Here is a 19,739-nt window from a genome sequence, read left to right on the forward strand (position 1 = left end):
GCCCAGAGAGATGCCCAGTTCCCTTTTCAAATGCCCTTGGCTGTAGAGGAGTTGGCAATGACCGCACACTGAGTCTGAGGGGGGAAACCTAGCCTTTAGAAGTGTGTGAGCCTACCCAAACATCCATGCTAAGGCCTGTGCCTAGGAGGCCACCTTGGCTAATCAGTGGAGATGGGGGTCCTCCCAGGCTGAGATGCATGAGGAGATTCTGTGAAAGTTCCAGGCACCATCTACAACACCACATAAAGGTAATAGGGAGACATGGTGTCCTTTGGACACTCAGGTGTCCCCTTGGGTAAGCTTAGAAACTCAAACAGTCCTCCTTTTTGACTGACCCAAGTCTCCAAAAAGCTCCTTTGAATCAAGGCCTTTTCTGCCTCCTTGATCCTGACCCTGGAAACACAGAGATTTCCTACTAGTTTCCTCAGTCACCTTGAGTCAATTTCAAGTGAGGGGACCAGCAGCCTCTAGTTTTTTAAACTTTCTTTCTTTCCAAGACTAGCTGGTTTCCAGGATCCTTCAGAGCAGCTGTCCTTGGGCAGGTCCACAGGAACCCACTTGCTGATGTCTCTTAGTGTCAGCCCACCATGAGGTTTAGAAACAAATATTGTAGAATGAAAAGCAAAAGCAGTAATAAAAAAGAGAAGAGCACCATATTTATCCATCCTATGACACTTCACCCTTCTTTAATTGTTTTCCTCTTATTAGGAGTGTGTCAGAAATCAAGCTTGGGGTTGGACTAATGCTCTTGGCTCTGGCAGCACTGGGTATGCATTTGTAAAGACCTGAGGGGAGGACCTCTGTGAAGGCCTGTGGGAAGTATTTTCATAACTGACTACATTTACTGAGAGCTTACTGTGTTTGGACACAGTATGCCAGGCACCTTACATCATTATCTTATTTGATCCTATGAAGTAGGCAGGATTCTTACCCCCATTTAGCAGATAAAGACACTGGGCTTAGAGAAATAAAGTTACATCTGAGTTAGATATGAAGTGATTGAGTAGGCTGTGGGCTTTCACTGACCTGCTTCCTTCCTGGGACCCTGAGGCCTTGATGACAGTATCTCACAAACAGGGAATTATGAATTGAAAAGGAAGCAGCAACAGAGCCACCCTCCTTCAGAGCCACAGACACCAATAAGAGTCAAGACCTACATCAAGGCAGGTCAGGAACTGGACCCATGGAGAAACAGGCAGGGTCCAGCTAGAGGCAGGACAGGAGCTGGAGCATCTGAGCTTCCCTTGATGGAGACAGAACTGTAAGGCCTAGGTGAGGATTGAGTCAGAGTACACATTTCTATGATTCAAGTCTTAACCCCCCATGGGTGTGTTGACTCAGGAAGCTAAGAGTACACCTCAAGTAAGGCCCAGGGCTCAAAGTAACCCATCTAGGTTTCCTAATATGTTCTGGGATATCCGCTGTGTTTCTTGGATAGGGATAGGGGTGGGTTGAGGGAACTGAGGGTGGTATGGGCAAGGTTTCTATGGCCATCAGGGACCCATGAGAGAATTCACCCAAGTGGATACTCAGCCATGGAATCTGCATCTGAAAACAGAGAATTATCTGGTTTTGGGGGCACCTGGATGGCTCAGTTGGTTAAGCTTCTGACTCCAGCTCAGGTCATGATCTCACAGTTCATGAGTTTGAGCCCTGCATCGGGCTCTGTGCTGACAGCTCAGAGCCTGGAGCATGCTTTGGATCCTGTGTCTCCCTCTCTGTCTGTCTGTCTCTCTCTGTCTCTGTCTCTCTCTCAAAAGTAAATAAACATTAACAAAATTACCAGATCAGCTGCTAGTTTAAAAAATAGCAGCATGATTGTGATATGTCTTGGGATTCCTATTTGACTGCCAGGATGTAGATGGCCTTGAGGCTGGGCTTGGCATTCCTCACTTGTTGAATGGTAGTCTCTGTGGTCCCATCCAGCCCTATAATCTTCTCCTATGAATCTATGATGAATGAATATGTCTTATTCATTAAGTGACCTTAATATCATCAGGTTTGTTTCTCAGGGATAGAGCACAAGACCTGAGATTTGATTCCAATTACACCACCTGCCAGATGGGCAGTATTAGGCACTCTCTCCTTCTCTCAGAGCATCGGTCATCTCGGTGGACAGACTAACTTCCCAGAACTGCTAGAAGGATCCAATGAAATGATGCATGCGCTTGGAATGGAGAAATTCCTAACGCACATTAGCTGATTCAGAATCTGTACAGTCATGCCCTTTCTGAATAGTTTCTGTTTACCATGAGAAATAATATTTATATGAGCTATTTTAGCTGATAGCAGATGACCATTTCCTTGGTATTACGTTGTCCCATGTGAAGGTTGGCATGTCTACCTTTAGACAATATTCACAGAGTTAAAGGCTATTAGAACTTGAAATGACATTTGAGGTCAACTCCTTCTCCCATTGGACAGGTGATAAAAACCAAGACCCAGGCAAGGGAAAAGACTACCCCAGGATCATGTGGCTGGTCACACAGTGTGGAGGGCATTTCTCCTGCCTGTGGAGGCCTTTTCAAATGCCATCCTCTCTGGGTAGCTCCAGGCTGAACATCAGTTGCTGAATCACCAGCTCTTACTTCCTCAGGCTTAGCTTACTGGCACATTTAAGCTGAGGCTAGATTGCTTTAGGGATGGCATATACAAATGCCGGTGTATCCCTAACAAGCCTGATTTGTGGGTTCAACAAAGAATTGTATGAAGCATCATGCACATGTAGCAGTTCTCTTGCAGGTGGCCTTTAGAGGTCATATAATAGAGCTTCATGTCTGAGGCTGCGGTTCATTTATATATAGCTCCAGAGACCAGCATTCTCAAAACTCTGGCAGTCCTTAAGGATTGTAGCCAGATCAAAGGAGCTCCCTTGGCTGCCAGCAATCCTGAGGCACAAGGCAGAGTCATCTTCTTTTCTCAAGGTATTCTCCAGAACTTCTTGATCATTGAGCTTCTGGGTGATGAGGGACCTTTGGGACTATCTGACATGAAGAAACTGAAGTCTAGAGATATTACGGATGCAAATGGGTGGGTTGCAAAATTGGTACTAAAATCTGGTTCCGAGCCCTGTGGTATTTATTATTATTATTCTAAGCTATAACAAAATAATAATAATGATAATAATAATACTTTAAACAATTAGGACAATTCGCAAAACTCTAGACTTTTTTTTTTTTCTGAGACAAGATAGCAAAAACACATATGGCTAGGTTTCAAATATCTCCCAGTGATTAAAAAAAAAATATCTCCCAGTGATTCAATGGCTCAAATCACTTCCAATAAGGCTTACTGGCTTCTCTCATCCTAGATGTACTCTTCTGCCAACAAGCTGTTTTTTGATGGTTGTTGGAAGCTCCCTGCTAGAGAGTAGGTCTGTGCATAGGCTAGAAGCTATGATAAGAACAAAGGGAGGAAACGCAGTGGGAGTGAAAGAGAAAGATCACTAGACAATTCTTGGAAATTTCCAAGCTCTGGGCTAATCAGCCTTGTGCTTTGGGGTAATTCATTTAACCACCTGAGTCTTGGTTTCCTCATGTATGAATGTGAGAGATTTATCACAATAATCATGCTGATAAAAATAATAATACCCGCCATGATGATCAAATAAGGTAATGAATGTGGACATGCTTTATAATTACAAAGTACTATATATGCATATCTTATCGCCTTTGTCGCCTGTGCCTCAGATTTACCACCAGGAGCTGAGAAATGAGCTGGACTGACTTGACCTCAGAGGACCCAGGGAGACACTGACCAAAACAGGTATCTTCCTAGCTTGCTCTGTTTTATATCAAAACTGCATGGGGCACTAGGGTGTCTGAGGAATATTGAGGAACTAGCTGCTGCATGGGATCAGACTGTTCAAAGTGAAAGCTTGGCTCAGTCACTTGACTTGCTGCATATCCGGGGGGCAAATTATTTAATCTCTCTGTACCTCAATTCTTTCATGTGTAAAATGGGGATTAAAGCAAGGACCACCTCAGGGGATTGTGAGGAGGATTAAATGCAATACACATACCAAGCGCCCAGCGTGGCAGTGACTTGCACATTGTTTATTATTAAACTTGGCAGTCCTTGCTGTTGGTCTTCAGGTGTCTCCAGGGGTTAGCCACAGCAGAGGGGAGTTAAATGGGTCCATGTCCAACACTGAAGGCAGAAAGCTTTGACTGTGTCAAACTTTGTGGAAACTCCTTAATCTTTGCTTTTGACACACTGATCTAGCTTCCCTTTTTTAAGTGAAGTCACACTAGACCTTGAATAAGAGGAGCTGCATTCTAGCCCCGGTTCTGCAGTGTGACTTCAGGCAAACCATTTAACCTCTCCAGGCCTCAGTGTGCTCATCTGAAAAATTAAGTGGTGGAATAAAATGATCCTCAGGTCTCTTCCATCTCTACCATTTTAAGACCAATTTCCCTTTTTGGGCAGATGGCCAAGACAAGCTTTCTAACTTGGCTCTAACAGCTGGTCAGCAGAATCCCAAGAGTCCTGACTTCCAGCCCAGGCTTGGATGATTAGGGGCTTCTACTCCCTCTTGCTGGGTTATCTCCTAAAGGGGCACTTGGCCCACCAGTTACCTTTGGTATTAATCTACCAGCTGCCAACAACATCTGGCCACTTACTTCATAAGACTAAGTAGCAAACCTAGCCCCTTGCCCGCCCCGCCCACAACCACTATTCATTTGTCATGGGGCCCCAGAACTGAAATCATTCACTTCCTTCCCACCATCTCGCTCCCTGGAATGCATCTGGGAACCAATCACCCAATTCAAGACATCTGTTTAGCTCACTTATAATCAAGCTGCAGCGAAGAAGGGCCAAGTCTCCTTCAATCAATCAATTATATAAACACAGCCTCAAAAGACAGTCTCAAGGAGGGTGTGTGTGTAAGCATACCCAGGATGGTGGGAGATATGTGTAGAAAGCTTAATTCTCATTTCTCTTTTTGTGGCCAGTGCAATGTTACAGATAGAAGAAATGGGACTCTGCTCCTCATCCCAGAACAGAAAATTGAAAATAATTAAGATCCCAGACATTCTGAAATTAACGAGCCCAGCCTCCACATTTTACAGATGGGAAAACCAAGGCTCATGTGACTTGGCCAAAGTGGCAGAGCCTAGGATCTGGATAAGTAAGAGAACTGAGACCAGAACCCAGATTGGACTTTTCCAGTCCAATTCTTTCCTTGTGATTTTCAGGATCATCTCTAAGCAAATGAAGCAGACCCCACAGAGCATGTTCAAAACCTTAATAGTTTGCACACTGCTCAGCATGACATCCATAAATTAGGATCACCTCTAAAACCAGAAGGTTGGAGAAGAGCTCTGAGCAATATGGCATCCATGATAACCAGAAGAGGCTGATGGTCATCAACAGTCTCAACTTCAGAACATAAAAAAATGTCCCTCCCCTCTTTTCTGGTCTCTAATGGTGAAGATTTGCTAGATGTTGCAGGTTACCATGGGGCTCCCCCCACTCCCCCACCCGATGCCAATCTCAGAACACAGATACAAGGCTGTCCTAGAACAGACCCTGTGCCCTTCAGGGACTCCCACTCCAGGGTGGCGAGATAGACTTCTCACACCTAACTCTCACAGTTGGCAGACATGGTAAGGCCATGGGGACACAGAACAAGAGAGATTTTCTGCCTGGGAAGACCTGAGGTTCATGGAGGAGGCAACTTTGGGGCTGCATCTTGATGAATGAAAAGATTTTAACATGGGATAGGCTTAAGCTAGGAAGTTTGTAAGAACAGATGAAGGAATAATGTTACTCCAGGCAGATGGGGAACTAGTATCGCTTATTCTCGTGTAGTTTTATGAATTTTGAAGCTGGGCTACATAGGATTAAATCCCAGCATGGAGAGTATCATGGTTAAATATAAAGTACTTTCAGTTTCTAGAGGGAAAAACTAGGGACTTTAAGAGTTTTAAGGAAAAACTTTCTAGCAAAGTAGAGCCAGGCCACCCAAATGCAGGCTATTGGCCTCTCACTGGAATGGCCTCATTCCTCTTCCAAAGGTGAAACACCTGTGCTCCAGCATCTGGAAATCTGTCCTCACAGAACTTACAGCAATGCTGTCAATGAGGAATCATTCCCATTTTTCAGATGACAAACAGAATCAGGGAGTGGTTTACTGGCTGAAGGTAATAAAACTCACAGGAATCTGAGCTGCAAATTTCACATCTCAGATCCCAACTTGAGTTTCTTCCCCACCATTCTGTGCTTTGCTTTCAGACAGAGAGGCTGGCAGACAGCTTGCTTGGATGTTACACAGGACATTTAAAGGCAACAAGGAGGTGAATGGAAGAGCTACGGTTCCCAAACCTAGTCCTACTGTTCCTGGACCCCAGATCTTGTCTTTAAGAAGCTCTCCACATGATGGTGAGGTAACCAGACTGGGCCTGGCCGAGGGTCCTTCCACACCAGGATGGTATTGACCCTATACTGATGTAACCCTTGCGACATCATGAACCCGCTGGAGTGGTGGAGACCTAAGGAATTAAAATGATGAGATGGAGAAAGCAACAAATGGGAGTGATGTGTGAGGAAATGCTTTGCAGCCCAAGTACTGAGAAAATATGAACCACCGCCCATGCGTCTACTGCACTAGAAGGGTTAAAGGTGGGCTTTTCCAAACAGATGACCTGGATTTGAATCTCAGCTTTGCCACTAGCTCTGGGAAGACTGCTGACCTCTCTCTGGGCCTAGTGTACTCATCTGTAAGATGAGGCTATTTGACTAGACCACTCTGGGCCCTGACAGCTCACAATTTTTAACAAACCAAATTATTCTAGGCATCTACTCAAGTGGACTGGGTAAAGTCCTGTTAATCTGAGGTCTCTTCTGGCATAAATGTTTGCATCTGAGGTTGCTCTTGACAAAACATTTCATTTTAAGAGGATTTCCTCTCATTTTTCTCATTCTTGATCAGTCATTTTCCTGCATATGTTTTGGACACACATCTTTCTGAGCTGGTTGGGAATGCTCTGTATACAATATCTCAGATGTCCCAAAGCTGTCAAAACAAAAATTCCTCAGCTCACTCATGTCTGCTGAATATGCTTTTTTAGATTGAATAGAGAAAAAATAAGCCTGCCTAAATAGTTAATGTCATAGCTTTTAATTCTAAACCAAAGGAACTGTTCTCCCCTAGACACATGTCTTTCCTGAAACCAGTTAATATGACTTTAGGAATAAGAGGGCTGTGGGAACATCCCTACCCTTTACAGAGATCCTCAGGGGCTGAAAAGCTGAGTTGGGAACTGAGAGACCCAAATTCCTGGTTTGCCCCTGGATTGTTCAGCAAATGTTGCTATTTCATCTACTGTATATTTATCAGGAGCTAAACTGACTGCAAAACAGTGGATTAATCACTGGAAATGCAAAAGGGAACAAAATGTAGATTCCTTGACCTCTAACAGCTTACAGTCTCGGAATCATGATGACTCAGGGCCACAAATAACTTAAGATATGTCGCACTGAAAAGTGTGACATCAGAAATACGAAGTACTTCATAAGGACATTATACAACTTTCCTTGGTGAGAAAACAGGGACAGAGTGAAGTCTACAACCTTGCGGGCTGTTCTAATTTGGGGTTAATGCGGTCACCAGCTGCTGGGTGGTAATCCTTACTGGATGGTTTCCAAAAATAAGCTCTCTTTATCTAACAGACATACTAAGTCTTTGCTAAAACTGAAAAGTATTATTTCCCATGCAAACCTTCCTATTGGGTTTGATAGATCATCAGACCCAGGGGTCTGCACACATATACAAAACAATCATACAAGTACTTAAGAAAGACCTCTCTTAACAAGAAACAACTCTCTACCTGTTGTCTTCACCTGGATGTCCCTGAAGACATTCAAATATAACTTGCTCAGCATAGCTCTCTCCACCTTCTCCTCTCTTAAGGTCTTGGTCACCATTTCTCCTTGCCAACTGTTTATCCTCCTCCCTGTTTCAGTTAACACAATGTCCAAATACTCAATTACCCAAGCTGGACGCTCCTGGATGGACAACCAAGTCATGCTCAACTTATAGCCAGAATCTGTCCCAGACTCCCATCCTGCCATTCCATTTCCAACCTATGCTTCACATGTAGGATCATGTCTAAATCCTGAGTACATCTGGAAGTAACTTTCTCCAGGCACACTGCTGCTGCTTCCTCCAAGGTCCTCCATATCCTCTGGTATTGAGCTTAACCTGTTCCTGAACATGCCTTTGCACCAGGAATGCCCTTCTCATTGGTCTCAGGGTCCAAGGCCCAACCGAGCTATCTCCATCTCCAGGACATCTAACTTCTTAAGTCCTCCACAGAACTGGAAGTCTCTCCCTACATTTCAGGAACTTTGAGCATGTCTCTGTTTCTGCACCTGTCATAGTGCAGGCATGCTTGCCTCTTCCTTGAGAGTTCTTGAGGGAAGGGAGTGTGTCCTATATGTCTTTATCACTGCTATGCCTAGAGCAGAACCAAACATACAGTTGGTATTCCAAGCGTGTTTATACCCACTCTCTCATACCCTGTGGCATCAGAGACACAGTAAGGGGAAATGATTCAGGCAGGTAGGGATACAGAAACAATGCTCAGTGGTGAAGCCACGACTGGACTGCGTATTAGGGAACCACCTGCCCAGGTAGGACTGCTAAGACCATGCTAGCAGGAGAAAGAACACATTGACAGGAGACCAGACAGGCCTGAGTGATCCTTTCCACATTAATCTGTCTGTATTTCTCTCTGTGCATCTCTATCTCTGTTCCCTCATCTGTTTCTTTCTTTCCCTTTTGTCAATACCTTTCCCCATGTCTGTGACAATTGCTTTAAATGGCTCTTTTTTAACTTGTTTTTCTTGCCTCTGTGTCAGTTGGTCAATCAGTCTTTTATCTTTTAATCTGCCTTGTTTCTTTTCTGCTTCTCTTTACCCAATCTGCCACTAACATAGAGATAAATTGTTGGTATTTATTGAGCGGATCTATGTATCTTCATTTTAAAGGTAGGGTATATGATCAAGTGGGTTATTTTAGACAAGTCTTTTCTTGAAACACCTAAGCCATCTGCTTGTTATTTAATTTCCATGGATAGGGTTCATTGGCCTCTAGCAGGCCAACAGTCCTCAGGGTGAGAGATATACCCTGCTCTTGGTTTTATATAACCAGCAGTATTGCTGTATCCCTTGGGACTCAGTCTTTTTTGGTGAATGCATTCACAGGGCTTATACTTACCATGTTACAGATTAAAATACAAGAGCATGGACTAGGAATGAACTTGACTTCCCAGTTCAATGGAGCAGGGTCGAAAGAGAACACAAGAAGTCCTGGCCTGTCAGGGCAGAGGAACGGGGAAGAAAGCTTTCAGCCCTGACAGTGGTCCACAAGGGAACTGGGAGCTGCTTTTCACTGACACCAGGCACTTGAGGGTGGAATAGCTGATCACGTCCAGCCACATTAAATATGTAATTTCAGAAATGTGATCAAACTGACTTCCTGCCTGAACTATGAAGCAAATCCCGTAAGGCATTTGTGGGCTTTTTTGTTTTCCATTTTCAATTCTGTGGTAGGTTGATTTTTTTTTTTTCGAGAAAGAAATATGTTTAATTTACCCAGTCTTTTCAATCAAAGAAATTGATACATTAACAGGACCGCAGTAGTGGCCCCTGTAGTGGCAGTAGGGAAAGTAATTAAAAAGTCTAATTTTTCTTTCTTTCCAATAGCACCAGACTTCAAATTGGATGGGTCCCAATGGGCTTGAAAGCATAAAAAGTTTTAATAGAACTTTTATTTAAAGTCTAACAATGGCTTTGTTGTAGCCTGATGTTGGGCATTAAGGGGAATCTTTCTCTTCCAGGAGTCAATGTTCTAGACATTGGAGGAGTGGAGGGACAAAGAACTGTATCACTTTATTAGGGCTGTCATAACAAAGTACAGCAAACTGGGGGCTTAAAATAACAGTAATTGATTCTTTCACAGTTCTGGAGACCAGGAGTCCAAAATCAAGGCATTGTCAGGGCTATTCTCTCTCTGACAGCTCTAAGGGAAAATCTGTTCCATGCCTTTTTCTCAGGTTTTGGTGGTTGGTGCCAATCCTTGGCATTCCTTGGCTTATAGATACATCACTGTAATCTCTGCCTCCCTCATTACATGGTGTCCATCCTGTGTGTCTGTGTCTGCGTCTCTGCTTTCTCAAAAGGACACTGGTTATATTGGATTAAGGCCTACTCTAATGCAGTATGGACCCAAGTTGATGATCTCTGCAAAAACCCTATTTCAAAATACGGCCAAATTCACAGGCACTAGGGGTTAGGACTTCAATATTTCTTTTGGGGGAACACAACTCAACCCTTAAGAGAGACCACAGTCTATGGTAGGGCACACAAGACTGCCCAAGGTGCCCCTTGTTTGGGAAGAGATGAACTAGCTGGCTTGCCTGGAATAGTCTCAATTTGGGGACATCAAGTCTTGGTTTTATAGCTGCCTAGCTCTTGGGTAACAGACTAGTCATTCAGTCCCAACACCAGGAAGTAAGAGCCTTCTCCGTGGAGGGAAGACTTCATCTGTGAATTCACTTTGTGTTGTAGTAGAAAGAGCACTCAACTTGGAGTCAGACAATCTGACTTGGGACAGAGAGAGACACAGCATGAACGGGGGAGGGGCAGAGAGAGAGGGAGACACAGAATCGGAAACAGGCTCCAGGCTCTGAGCCATCAGCCCAGAGCCTGACGCGGGGCTCGAACTCCCGGACAGCGAGATCGTGACCTGGCCGAAGTCGGACGCTTAACCGACTGCGCCACCCAGGCGCCCCTGGGTTCAAGCTTTTCTAACTGCTGTTCTGCTCCATGATGGGACCATGTTAATAAACTTCTTTGGCCCTCAATTTACATGGGATATAAAATAATTTCATAACAAGCTTAAGTGAGAAAAAGGGTGTGAAAGAGTTCTGCAAAGTATCAACATTTTTGTTCTTCAATAAACAGGAATTCTCTTTCTCCTCCTCATCTGGGGCAGAACCTTTGATTATATTACATTTTACATGTTGATCTGATTCTTCCCACACCCAGCGTGGGCAAACATGAGCTAAAGTGGGCAGGACACCATCTGCTTCTGTGGCTCTAGAACTCAACATGATGATAGCTCCCAGTGCCCTCTGTCTCTTAGCACCTGGAGCTATCAGTTGGAACAGATTTTTATCTGGGTGGATAACAAGAGCCCAGTCCTCTAGCCAAGCCTATAAATAATCTTAAGGCATAAGAGGTGATGATAAAAGGGGAAAAAAAGGTATTTCTTTAGATGCCTCCCCCCTTCCAAGCCTTGGGGGAGGAATGCGTAGTTCTCTGCTTGTCAATGATGACACAAGCGGGCTGCAGTCCTTCAAGACAAGAAGCGAGAAAGAGCTGGAATCAGATACCAAATGCCACTGAAGAAAATATATTTTACACGACATAAAAGGCCCAATGTAAATTAGAAGAAATATGGGAAGACTTCAAAAAGGTAGGTCAAACTTTTTCCTCAAGCAGATAATTACAGGCTGGGGGTGAGTAAATCTTGTTAGCCTCTCTCCACCTCGTCTCTTCTCATAAAACACTGGTAAAAAGAAAGCCACATTCAATTCAGGACCGGACAGCCTGCCTGAGGGGGCCGGCCTGCTGCTGTCTGTCATGATGCCTGTGGAGAGGTTGTTGCTGGCCCCTCTTGTTGGCCCTTTGTGCGCCGCCCCCTCCAGAATATCCCCTTCTGCCTCATCCCCAGAATGCAGGCATGGGACTCCGCCACTCAAACGCCCACAATGACTTGCTGAGACTTGGTTACTTCTCACTGTCTGAAGAACTATCCCTTCAGGCGGCAATTTTCCAGTCAAATTTCTCTGCCCAAGTTTGAGGCCTTAAAATTAATGAAGTTGTTAACATTTCTTAAAATGTCTTTCACGGCAGTTGAAAGGTACAGATTTATCACCAATGAGTCTGTTGGCCTCTCTGGTTCATACAGACATGTGGGCTGGGCCCCCACAAACATCCTTCAGGGGACAGGAGTCTTGGCCTTCAGTTTGCTCTGTAATGGGTTTCGGATGAGTCTTCAACATCTGTGCTCCAGGATCAGCCCCCCAGAGGTGCTTGCTGTAGCAATAAGCCTAGCTGCCTCTGGAATTATTTCTCTGGCCTATAAGCCTTGAGATAGCAGGAATAAGTCTTACTTATTTTTGTACTTGTATCCCCTCTGCCCATCTGGCACTGGACCAGGTACATAGAGGTGATAGTGGAGGCAGGTAGGTTGTGGCGGAATTAAATATAGTAAGGTAAAAGGCTCTGAAATTACCACTGCACTCAGTCAAGGAGCCACCAATCAAGAATCAGTTCTTCCTGCCCTGTAATCAATAGCAATAATGGCACTGCCTTTGGCATCTCCATCCAGCATTTGGGCAATGTCTGGCCAATGGTTTGGGTCCTCTCTTTTGCCTAGAAGAAGGCAATTCATGAGGATACTAGGCCATAAGGAGAGTTCGAAAAGGCTCTCGAGAATGCTCCTGATCTACTCTTTTGCCCCAAGGCAGCATGTCTTTCTACCTCATTTTATAGATAAGGGTGAGGCCTGAAGGAAGTAGGTGTATCAGGGCCAAGCAGTGGTAGGGAGCAGCTTAATAAACTCCAGTGACTTTCTCCTTTCAACCTGCAACCTCTTTCTGGATGCTCTACAGAGAACAAATGCAATGCCCTCTGTGTCATGCAGGAGGTAGAATGCCTTTTTTGGACATTCTGCATTTTATAAAAGTTGTCATCCTGCAGAGATACTGAATGACTTTGAGAGCAAATTCAAAATGTTATCCAAAGACCGGTTGTATCACAAATCTGGTTACAAAGCAATAACGATACAAAGGACAAGATTTCAATTATTTATAGACACTTGCCCTTATCACAAAATGACACTCAATGTCTGGCTTAAATAAAATCAAGAAGTAATTCTTATCTGGAATCTTCTGACAACTACTGATCTTCCTCTCCCACTAGGGAGGCTTAGAAGCAGCAGGAAACATCCCAGCAGAGTATAATCCTAGAACTGCCCTAGGGTTTTTGATGCATTTATTTTTTTAAGTTTGAAATGAAAGGTACAGTTAATATGAACCAAGACTAGCTGCGTTTATGCATGAGGGATAGCAGTGAGTGGAAGATCTCTGTTAGGTGCATTTTAAAAAGCTCAGGTCCAATGGCAGAGACCGAGTATCAGGATGAGTAAATATGCCCAGAAGGGAATCTAGAACTCACTGCTATACCAGGTTCATAAATACTTAATTGAAGCAGACCTCATGAGTAAGTTCCATCCCCAGAAGCCTTTTGTATTCATTCATCATGCACAAGCCTTTATGAGTATGTTCTATGTGATATAATAAAGTGGGGAACAAATGCAGCTTAGTGCTTGCTCTAATGGGGTTCACTCTAGAGAAGTTCAAGAGAAGAAAAAATGTCCACCTGAAAATACATCAGCTCTTTTCCAAACCTGCTCTTCCCTCTGCAGAGGCCCAGCTCCTATGAACTATTAGAATGTTAGCTGTTAGCACAGAGAAAGAATGAAGAATCCTATACCATACATATATGGCCTCCTAAGACAGGATGTAGCAGGCTGAGTAGGTGGCCCCCCTGGGAGGAAAAGGGAATGTAAGGGAAGAATTCTGGCTTTGTAGTTAGAGTCCACTCTGCACAATCTTATTAAGCTCAGTTTCTACATCTGTGAAAATGGAACGGGACCTGGCCTCCTTACTTCTGAAGTGGGTGCAGAGTCACATGAGTTGAACTAGTATCTAGGAGTATGTCTGGGAAACTTTAAGGAGTTACCCAAATGTCAGGGGCCCCAGAATGTCCTGAGGGGCCCCAGAAGACCTGTGACCTTCATAACAACAATTCTTTCTCAAGAGGTCACCACTGCTAGAAACACTCATGAGTTAGAGCCCTATGTCTAGAAACCACAGTCAAAATGCAAATAAGTGTGGCATCTAATGATTGGGCAGGGGTGTCAGGAACACTATACGCCACAAAGGCTGGGAGGTTGGGATACGGCAGCAACAAAGCCATGGGCTTTATCTAGGATAAAGAATGCACCTGTTGGTCTGGAGATGCCAGGCCTGGCTGGAATGTGTGCCAGTGGATACTAAAACTCACAGCTTCCTTAATTATGAGATGGTGATTACACATCGACTATAAAATATATACTTACCGTATCGACTGCGATGAGACAGGAAAGGGAAGGAATCTTTCATTATCCAGGTCAGATTCCATACAAAAGGATCAGGAGGAGGAGAAGGCACGTTTGTCGGTGACTCCAAGGAGCTGTGACCTGAACATAAAAACAGAGAGAATACTGACCCATGTGCTTAAGGTGTGTTTTCTAGCTGTCACTCATATGGCTTATAGGAGAAGTGTGTAAGAGGCTTTCTTGTCTTCCACTGGAATACCAGGGAAAAAAGACCAAGCCACTAGTAGATTGAGTTGACCCCAAGCACCTCAGTGCACATTTTCTACCCAGGCAGCCAAATCTAAGAAGTCTGAATCTTGTGACCAAACATCTCTGGGAGACTAACTTGAAGCCAGGCTACTTAATGGCCTGGTCTAATAGCTCTGTTCAAAGTCTATTCTGCCTATAAGAATTTGTACAACTTCGTAGAGAACTTCAATTCATTTCATCTAGATAATGCCTCCACTCTATGTTCAGACTTGTTAGTTCATCTAAAGTTGTTTGCTCAGGTTATTATTGCCTTATCAATGAGAGGGTTGAAATTGCACTCAGAAGTTATGAGATTATGACAATTATGTTATTTTCAGGGACCAAAAAAAAAAAAGAGCTAGGTGATGGGTTTTCCCACAGTCACCAGTCCAGGGAGCCACAAAGGATTAATGTTCTTGTTTGCATGAGAGAAAGAAGGGTTGAGAGAAAAGGAACAAAAGCAGCATTATTCCTTTGCTTAACTGTACCTCGAGTGGGTTTTGTGTGGTGAAAAGTAATTATAATATACCTACAAATCAAATGAACACATGTTACATGCTCTTATGCAGTTCTTCCCAGAAAAACCCCAAGTCAATCACTATTTGCTAATGTTTTATGGCAGGCAAAGCTTCTTCTGTTAAAGAAGGAACAGCTCTGTTTCAGAGATAGATGTGAGCAAGCCTGAGTGAGGGAAAGAGGGAAGGAGGTGGACTAGGGTTTTTTCTGCATCTTCCATGAGCCAGGCACTTATGCTGGACTCAACCCACATAATCCCACGTGATATTTGCAGTTGACTCTCAGAGATAAGCAGGATCACCCCCATTTTACAGCTGCAACAACTGAGGCTCAGAGGGGCAAATGATGGAATCAGGAGCTGAACCCAGGTTTGCCTGTATCAAAAGGCCATGCTCCACCATGAGTGAGCTGGTTTGCTACTCAAACATAATTCTTAAGCCAGCTGGAGAGACTTGGTGAAGAGAAAGATGAGGAAGAAGAGAAAGAGGAACAGGAAGCAGCACAGAAAGCTTTTTCCAGTCTGTCTGCTTTGTTGCTTCTTCCAAATCACCTCCAGAAGCGGTTCCACTGGGCCGTATTCTCCTGCCTCCAACCTCTTGTTAGTATCAACCCCTCTTCGCGCGCTTTAAGGAAATTACCATCCTGGGTGAACATGGCAGTCTTTTGTTTCCAGGCCCCTCCACTGTTTTATCTGCTGGTGCTGTACTTAGGTAAAGCTGGCCATGGGAGCATGTGGCCTTGTAGCTAGAAAAAGGATGGGCATTCTACAGTCACCCTCCTGAAAGAAGCATCCTTATCTCTGCCTTCCAAAGATTTAAGATGGAGGGCACCTGGGTGGCTTAGTGGGTTAAGTGTCTGACTCTTGGTCTCAGTTCAGGTCTTGATCTCACAGTCATGAGTTCAAGCCCCATGTTAGGGTCCATGCTAGGTCTGGAGAGTGCTTAAAACAAAAAAAGCCAAACAAACAAAAACCAACACCACCAAAGATTTGAGTTGGAAGTGCTGGCTTCTGAGTACCAAGAAAGGGTTTTTTACTTTACTCCTATGTCTGATCTAAAGAAATCAGAATTGAATTGGTTGGTGCCCAGATACATCTTTCTGGTAACAGTTCTACAAATGGCTCGGGGAATGTGCGCTGAAAGGGTCAGGAGCTCTGCTAATAAGTTTCAAAAGGAAGCCATCTCATGTCACACTCATGTCAGCTCTGTTTTATAGATGGACAATGGAGCTAAGAGACATCATGCCCCAAACCACAGGTATACTTGGGGGAAGGACTGAGGTTTATTACAGTTTTTTAAAAAAATTAATAATATGAATCGAGCGCATATGGACCAGACACTATGCTAAGCACTTTAAATGAGTGATTACATTCACTTCCGACAACAACCTTGTGAATAGTAGTATCATTGGTCCTCACTTTTGTTTTTAAAATTTTTTTTTAACGTTGATTTATTTTTGAGACAGAGAGAGACAGAGCATGAACAGGGGAGGGTCAGAGAGAGGGAGACACAGAATCTGAAACAGGCTCCAGGCTCTGAGCTGTCAGCACAGAGCCCGACGCGGGGCTCGAACTCACAGACCATGAGATCATGACCTGAGCCGAAGTCGGACGCTTAACTGACTGAGCCACCCAGGCGCCCCTCATTGGTCCTCATTTTACAGCCAGGGAAATTGAGGCTGAAAGAAATTAGACACCTGGACTGTGGCCACATGGCCAGTAGGCAGAAGACCACAGTCAACAGACCAGGTTAGCCTAATGCTACAACCCATGCTTCTTCCACCATCCTTATGGACCCCCACAAACCAGTGCAAGGGGTTCTACAGCTCTCTATTGGGCTTCAGGCCCCCAGAGTGCAATGGCTAAGGCCAGGGGTCACCACAGAGCATGCTCCAGAGCAGGGCCACTGTGTGAGGGATCTGAGAAGACTGACAACCAAACCCTTGCAATGACTTCCATGTGAATAAAAATTTGTATCTCTAGGTCTATCAACACAGCTCAAACTTTAAGTAGTTTTGAAGCAGTAGGAAGATCAAGCCTAAGCAATACGTCCCAGCTTCCAAGTGAAGTCATTTTTCTTAACGACATAGTTTGGGAATGGTACTAACTTCTTCCTGGACCAGAAGCACCAAGTGGATGGCACTAGACTTCAGGAAGCACTTACAAATCTGTGTGTGGGCACTGAATAGCAGATGACTTTTATATGGATGAGGGCCAGGTTAAATAATGATGGATAAAAAATATCTGAAATCATTCAAAAGATTGGACTCTGAGGGCTGAGTCATGGCCCAGTTAGGAGTCATGGGCATCACTGTGGGTCATCCCCCCAAAAAGCATAAAGTGTTTTCTATCCAAAAATTCCAATAAATTATTGGGCATCTTCAAAGATGAATACTGGAGAAAAAGCAGAAATATGTATCCTGCCCTTACAGGAACTCCCAGAATTTCTGCCAGGAGGCTGGCTTCATATGGTCCCCAGAGGGAGACAGGTAGTGAGTGATTTGCTGCATGTGGGGGTCAACCGAAAGGATGGGCATCTGAAAAAGTAAAGACCAAGGAAACACAGCCCACCTAAACCAAGTTGCTTGCCAAAATCCGAAGCACTGAGATAGACGTGAATTCTAGTCAAAGTTCACAGACTATGTATCATTTAGAATATACAGAAGAAAGCACTTCTGCATCTAACAAGTGCAGAGAAGAAGTGATGGCCGAGACCACCTGCAGAGCAAAAAGCACACAAATGCACTCTGGACTGAGGGCATTATTGGTTGTCCCCCTTTCTCCTGCCTTCAACAATTTCCTCCTCTAGCAAGTCAATCTCATCCGTAGCAAACATACAGCATGTTTAAAGAAAAAAGAAAAAAACTGTCTTGACCACCACATTCTTCCTCAGCCATTGTCCTCCTACTCTGTTCTCCTTTACAGCTACATCTCTTAAAAGATTTGTCTGTGCTCCTGTCTCCACTTTCTCCTTCCCCTTTTCTCCTTAACTTAATAAAATCAAAATTGTCTTCACTATCCCAGGTCAAGGTCACTGGCAACCCAAGTTGCTGATACAATGGACAGTCTTACTCCTTCTCTTACTACGCCTCAGTCTTACTAGGTCTTTCAGAAGCACGTGAGCCCACCGACTTCTCCCTACTTCTTGGATTCCTCGCATCCTGGTGACCACATGGTCCTTGGCTGCCACAGTCCTCACCTCCTAATCCAGTGGCGGATCCTCTTTACTGTTCTTTGCCAGATCTTCCCCATTTTCCAGGCTGTATAAAACAAAACAAAACGAAACATCCCACACAGCCATCCATTCTCAACTTTCCAGTGGCAAATGCCTAGGAGATTTCATGGCTGAATATTGAATTTCATCACAGTGGTTTTAAACAGCTGACAGTGATCAATGACCATGAATTTCAAGTGACCCCAAGACACTAGACCCTTCCTGGACCTCACTGAAGACTCCTGACCAATGAACAAGGAATCTATTTTAACCAACCACCAACTTAGCATCACCACCACGGAACCCTATTCCTAAAGCTTTAAAAACTGTGACTTTTCTTCCTTAGAGAACTAGTCAGTGAATTTCTCCTTGCCTGACATGTAAATATGCCCAGCTTTTTTTTTTTTTTTATCCTCTGGTGGTCGGGGGATGGGGGTTATCTTTGTTTTAATTTTAGACAGTTGTTGAAAGTTGGGGAGATTGGATATTTCCTCTTCTCCACCTAAACTCACTCCCAAACTGATCTCACCCAGTTTTATACCTTTAAATACCACCTATATACTAATTCCACTAAATTTATATCTCCTAGCTGAACTTCCCTAAACAGCAGAATATATATCCAACTGCCAGTTTGAAATCTTCATTTTATTGCCTGATAAGTATCTCAAACTTAACATGTGAAAACTAGGGGCACCTGAGTGGCTCAGTTGGTTAAGCGTTTGATTCTTGATTTGGGCTCAGGTCATGATGACATGGTTCGTGGGATTGAGCCGTATGTCAGTCTCTGTGCTGACAGCATGGAGCCTGCTTGAGATTCTGTCTCTCTCCTTTTCTCTCTGCCCCTCCCCTGCTCGTGTGTTCTCGTTCTCTCTCGTTCTCTCTCTCTCCCTCTCTCTCTCCCTCTCACATACACACACACACACTCAAAAAAATATAAACTTAAAAAAAACACAAAACACTAAACACTTGATGGCCTACCACTTAAACCCAGGTGTTCCTGATTTCAGAGAGGGGACAAAAGTCTTCTGGTTGGTTGGGCCCAAACCAGGAGGAATCCTTGACTTCTTTCTCCCCCCCCCCCCCCCCCCCAGCAATTCATCAACAAATCTTGCTGGCTTTACCTGAATTTTACTCCTTCCATTTCTCTCCCATTGTCTCTCACCTGGATTACTCTGTACGCCCAGAGCAGGCCTCCTGCTTCTACTACTATTCACTTTCAGGCTATTTTCCACACAGAAGTTTGTCCTTTCAGCCCTGAAATGTTTTTAACATTTCTTGCCATGCCTGGCCCTTGATGGCCCCATGTGATCTAGCCCCTGGCTCTCTCTCAGACTCATTTCCAGCCATTTTTCCCTTGCCTGTGGAGCTCCAGTTCTAACAGGCCTCCTTGTCATCTCTCAAACTCACCAAGCAAACTCCTACCACAGGGCCTTTGCACTGTTGTTTCCCTCAGCCTGGAAAGCTCCTCTTTCCCAAATGCACATGGCCATTCCTTCTCTCCATCCAGGTCTCTGCCTAAATGCCACCTTCTCAGAAAGATCTTCCTG

At 44.3% G+C, this 19,739-nt stretch overlaps 1 protein-coding gene across 1 annotated transcript in view; it reads right to left on the reverse strand.

Moving 5' to 3' along the window:
* ALK (ALK receptor tyrosine kinase) overlaps positions 1–19,739 on the reverse strand; it is a 684,520-nt gene that overhangs the window by 464,535 nt on the left and 200,246 nt on the right. The window contains exon 2 of the mRNA XM_025927337.2: positions 14,198–14,317. Coding sequence (XP_025783122.1) covers positions 14,198–14,317 — 120 coding nt within the window. The remainder of the gene's footprint in view (positions 1–14,197; positions 14,318–19,739) is intronic.

Source organism: Puma concolor, chromosome A3 (assembly GCF_028749965.1).
Source record: "Puma concolor isolate L17-30 chromosome A3, mPumCon1.1.hap2, whole genome shotgun sequence".
In the NCBI taxonomy this organism is placed as follows: domain Eukaryota; kingdom Metazoa; phylum Chordata; class Mammalia; order Carnivora; family Felidae; genus Puma; species Puma concolor.